The 6,010-nt window shown below is 41.4% G+C and overlaps 1 protein-coding gene across 1 annotated transcript; it reads right to left on the reverse strand.

The window, feature by feature from the left end:
• Positions 1-515: 515 nt before the first annotated feature.
• junbb (JunB proto-oncogene, AP-1 transcription factor subunit b) lies at positions 516-2,394 on the reverse strand. The gene has a single exon (XM_060865406.1). The coding sequence runs from the start codon at positions 2,043-2,045 to the stop codon at positions 1,065-1,067; it is 981 nt and encodes a 326-aa protein (XP_060721389.1). The 5' UTR covers positions 2,046-2,394; the 3' UTR covers positions 516-1,064.
• Between the last annotated feature and the right edge of the window lie 3,616 nt (positions 2,395-6,010).

Consider the following 6,010-nt stretch of genomic DNA (forward strand, 5'->3'; position numbering starts at 1 on the left):
CCCCCCACTGAGAGAACATTTATATATATATTTAAAAAGCCCCACTGAGGTGGTGTTTTGATGGAAAATGGTTAATTTTCGGCGTTTTCCAGCCCCCTACACTGATCTGCTGCTCGCCTATTCACTTGGAGAGAAACGAAACCAAACAACACGTGGGCGGTGGATTTTCGCGAAAAACACTTCCCAGCTGTGACGTAAGAAGCACTAAAAATGCCCATATATGGACATGCTGGGTTACGTAGATAGGAAAGACCTTAACGCCCAAACTATGGCTCGATCAATAACGGGGCGAGATTTAGAAGCAAAACAGCATGAAATGTGGAAAAAAAAATAAAAAAGAACCCGCGCTGTTGGTCATGGAAATGTCTTTGAAATGGTGGGATGTCAACAATCGAAACAGAATGCAAATCAGTTACATAATAACCGGAAGTGCATCTCATCTAGGTCAAGGTTCATAAATGTAGCTGTATGGTGGAATGAATGGAGGAAAATAAGAGCACCAAGAAGAACAGAGGTATATTTCAATGTGCTTTACTTAAATAAACAACAAATAAAAAAAGACATTGTAAACATGAGACATAGTTAATATTGTTAAGTCAGGATCAACCCGACTGAAAAAAAAACAAAAAAAAAAAAACAACAAAAATAATTTACACATTTAGAAATGACATAGTATCAGATGACGTCATAGGCTACTAAACTTACAAATCTCCCTTTGACCATAACATTAAAAGCGACGTTATTTGTATGAAGTAGGCGTTTACTGGCCTGTTCACTCAGTCTGTGCTGCCTACTTGGCTCATTGTACAGTTCACGTGTTTCTCAAGCGCGTCATAGCGCGAACTCCACGGCGATCTAGTGAACGGTGTCTCCGGCAACACCGCAAACGGAAGTACCGTTGTTTTTATCAGTGCGTCTTGAAGCTCAGCAGAATGTCATAACGTCCATTCATTTGCGTTCAGACGTCACGGACGTGAATGAAAGTCCACTGACAATCTTTCCAGTGTTTTGAGTATTAGTGAATAAAGGTGTGTGTAGGGGTGTGTGTGTGTGCTTTTCTTCTTTCAGAAAGCCTCCATCTTGCTGGTCAACATGAGCTGACAGCCGCTGCTGACGTGCCGCAGGACCTTCTGCTTGAGTTGCGCCACTTGTTCGCGTAGGAGCGTCGCGGTGCTCGACAGGCCCGCGTTGTCTGTCTTCAGCACCTTGACGCGGTCCTCGAGACGCGCGATGCGCTCCAGCTTGCGCCGGCGGCATTTGGTGGCGGCGAGTCGGTTCCTCAGGCGCTTGCGCTCAGCCTTGATGCGCTCCTGACTCTCCATGTCGATGGGAGAGACGGGCGGCGTGCCGTCGCTGCTGTGCATGTCCGGCACCGTCTGCGGCTCCTCTTTAAGAGACACGAAGCGCTGTGAGGGATGGACACCTCCAGCCAGAGGGTTCTGGTATGCGTGCGCGGAAGCGTCTGCGTGCGACGGGGGCAGGTAGCTAATGGTGGCTGAAGGATAGCTAGAGGTGGCTGTAGTGGACGAGACGAGGCTCGGGCAGTAAGGGTTTAGCGTGGTGTAGACTGGAGCTTCTGGCTGTAGGGCGGAGCCGAACGCTGTGGGAGCCGCCACCGAGCACGTCGTCACCCCTCCCGCTCCGATCGACACGTTGGGCGGGGGCTGGTTCATCTTGTGCAGCTCGTCCAGCGCCTTCACGAAGCCCTCGGCGAAGCCCTCCTGCTCGTCTGTGATCGAGCGGTGACCGAATGGATACTGGCCCGGTGGTGTGGGGCTGGTCAGCACGCCGTTGCTGTTCTGAATGATCAGCCTCTCCAGTTCTGGAGATGCCAGCTTCAGAGAGCCAACGTCCGCCTGAGACGCGTGGTATAGCGCGTCGGACTTGAGGCTTCGGTACTGCTCACTCAGGTTGCTCAGGCTCATGGGCTGCTGCTGCTGATGTTGCTTCTGGAGCTTGTATCCGTGAAGCGCGACGTCCGCATGGCCGTAACCCAACAGAAAAGAGTCGTCATGGTAAAAAGGCTGCTCCATTTTTGTGGACATAAGAGGCTTGATGAAGATTTTGAGGCTTTTTGTCTTACCTTCAACTGAGTCAGTCTGTAGTGTTTCTAATAACTAATAGCAGTAACAATAATGATAATAAAAACTTGGCTCCTTCTTTTACTGTTCAGTCCGAGAGTCCAGTCTGAAATGTCCAGGTTTTTAAAAGGCAGCACAAGTTTTCTGTTCAGAAGAAAAGTCCAGATCTTTTCCCGAATCCGTCTGAAGCCTCAGCAAACACAAATGCAAAATAATGTCAGCGCGCAAAACTCTCTGTTTCTGTACCAGTGTCTCTTCTCTGCACTATTACAGCACTACAGAGAGGGTGTTCATATGGATTGGGTTCCCGGCCGCCACATTCCCTTTTATACTGACAACTGAAGAGCGCAGGCTCCTGATTGGTTGGAAGTACGCCATGACGACAGAACACGCCTGCTTCAATGACGCGTCACGACGTCATTGCCAGGAACCGCTGGGGCTGTAAACAAGCCCCTGGCGAAAAAGGAGGCGAGATCTAGTGCGGCATAAATAATGCAAATAGCCTAAAACATACATAAAGATGGCATAACAGTGCACACGAGACATAGCTTGCTATTTAAAGCAGTGGAATTAATAATTCAGCACCATGCAAGTCAGGACGCATTTAGTACTGCACCAGACTCACTGGTTAAATTAAACACAGTCAGCATCCAGACACACTGAGACATTTTTTATTCTGGGTTTTAAAAGCGTCCAAAAAGCCAAACAGCTCTCGATAACTAAAACAAGTTCTAAACCTGGTGTGAATATGAAGAATACTTATTTTACACATCAGACACTGGCGGATAAACAGGGCTCTGTGTTAAATAAACAAGTGTTTATGTGCCGAATCAGCACCTGGGGAAAGTTGGTGAAAATTGCACAATAAACTGGTTATACCTGCGTGCGTGCGTGCGTGCGCGAGCGCGCGTGCGGTGAAGCCGCGTTCCTTTGGCCACTTTCAGCACCGAGTTCCTGCCGGAAGTCTGTGCGTTCCATATATGGGTATAATGACAAACTAGTTCCTGTTCGTGGGAAAAGCGGGAAGCCCAGCCCACTTCCACCTCTGAACACAGAGAGGCAGTCACTGCCATTTATTCAGTCACAATGCATTCCTTCAGCTACAGCCATGAAACTAGGTTCAGGGATTTAGGATGGAAATGTATCTGTAAAAAAAATTATATATATATATATATATATGACAAGAAGACAAGAAGAAGAAGAAAAGAAGAAAAATATATTTTTTTACATTAAGTACAGCAATGACAACAACAACAATAACAACAACAATAATAATAATAATAATAAGAGAAGAAAAACAAGAACAAGAAGGAGGAGGAGGAGAAAAATATTTTTTACATTAAGTACAGCAGTGACATCATCATCATCATCAACAACAACAACAATAACAACAACAACAACAATAATAATAATAATAATAATAACAGAAGAAGGAGGAGGAGGAGGAGAAGAAAAATATAATTTTTTTACATTAAGTACAGCAATGACATCAACAAAAACAACAACAACAACATCAACAACAACAACAACAACAACAATAATAATAATAATAATAATAATAAGCTGCAACATTATTTAATACTAACAATAATTTTTATATTTATATTTGTATATTGTTTTTCACACATACAATATCTATTATAATAATTCTTTGCGATTCCAGATTCTTAACTATACCATATTATAGACTTTTTTGTACATCCCCTACACTGCAGTAAGACTATTTGCTGCTTCCCCTCTGATTTTTTTCATCTACTTAATATTGCAGAATTACACCCAGCTTTTACAGAGTAATCAACCATCTAACAGCTATTTAACATCAATACCAATGAATGAAAGTTAATAACTGACAAATCAGAATAATGGCTAGGTATTATTTGAAGGCAGAGCACAGTACTGTTACTCTAACTGGAGGGCGGACATGTTATATATCAGTATATACCTCTCAGTGTATCTCCTTTCTCTTCTGAGAGCAGAATGACAATGGTGCAGGGGTTTTCTGCTAGTCTGTTTCAGTCTCAGCACATGTCATGTGTTTGGTTTTAAAAACAGCGCCTGACTCATCTGGCACCCGTAGCCGGGTTTTTCAGGGCTTGGATGAGGGGTGATTTATCTTTTTTGGGTCTGGCCTGTCAGACTTATTTTGCAGCTGGAACATGTATTTCTTGGAGGCACATGCAAAAAAAAAATAAAAATAAGAAAAAAGAAAGATGTTAAAGCAGTCCAGCGAGGCAACACACCTGGGAGACAACATGTGTTTACTTGCCTGCTGTGTCAGCTGTGTGTGTGTGTGTGTTTATGTGCGTGAACGCCCATGTGGTTCCCTGAAATAGGCCACGAAGCCTTTTCAACCCCAACATGTACAAATGACCAGGGATTAGTGGTCACACTTCTCTGAGATGCTTTAGAGCAGCGTAGTGATGAGCAGAGTGAAGGATCTGTACTAATGACCTGAGTTGTGTGACTTCAGCTCCTGTGACTGAACAAAGCCCTTAACCTTCAGCCACTAATCTCTTTGCTTTATTTGTAGATCTACATACATTAGAGCACTAAATTAGTGGCAGACTGCACACTACAGAAGCCACCATTCCAGCAGCACAGAACTTTATTTTTTTAAATAAAGGCATTTGTCTTGAATATACACAACTTAATCAACGTCTTCTGCTGTAAAACAACTGAGAGCTCAAATATAGCATTCAATGATAATTATAACTATACTGTTTTACAGTGCATTTATACTGCACTGTATTATACTATACTGCTCTTATACTACACTACACTATACTACACCATACAATACAGTACTATACTATACTATACTATACTATACTATACTATACTATACTACATTATACTGTTCTGCACTAATACTACACTATACTACACTACACTATACAGTACTATACTATACTATACAATACAGTACTATACTATACTGTACTACATTATACTGTTCTGCACTAATACTACACTAATACTACACTGCACTAATACTACACTACCCTATACTACACTATACTACACTGCACTAAAACTACACTATACTATACTATACTGCACTAATACTACACTATACTACACTACACTAATACTACACTACACTATACTACACTGCACCAATACTACTCTACACTAATACTACACTATACTATTCTACACTAATACTACACTATACTACACTATACTATACTGTACTAATACTACACTATACTATACCACACTAATACTACACTATACTACACTGCACTAATACTACACTACACTATACTACACTGCACTAATACTACACTATACTACACTGCACCAATACTATTCTACACTAATACTACACTATACTACACTACACTATTCTACACTAATACTACACTATACCACACTACACTATACTATACTGTACTAATACTACACTGTACTATACCACACTAATACTACACTATACTACACTGCACTAATACTACACTATTCTGCACTATACTACACTGCACCAATACTACACTATACTGCATTACACCAATAATACACTGTACTACACTTCACTAATACTACACTATACTACACCACACCAATAGTACACTATACTACACTGCACTAATACTACACTAATACTACACTACACAATACTACACTGCACCAATACTACACTACACTACACTACACTATAATATACTATACTGCACTAATAATACACTATACTACACTGTACTAATACCACACTATACTACATTATACTATTCAGCGCTATACTACTGTATACTATTCTATACTGCACTAATACTACACTATACTACACCACACCAATAGTAAACTATACTACACTGCACTAATACTACACTAATACTGCACTACACTATACTATAATATACTATACTGCACTAATAATGCACTATACTATACTATACTATACTATACTATACTATACTATACTATAC

Source organism: Tachysurus vachellii, chromosome 3, assembly GCF_030014155.1.
Source record: "Tachysurus vachellii isolate PV-2020 chromosome 3, HZAU_Pvac_v1, whole genome shotgun sequence".
Classification (NCBI taxonomy): Eukaryota; Metazoa; Chordata; class Actinopteri; order Siluriformes; family Bagridae; genus Tachysurus; species Tachysurus vachellii.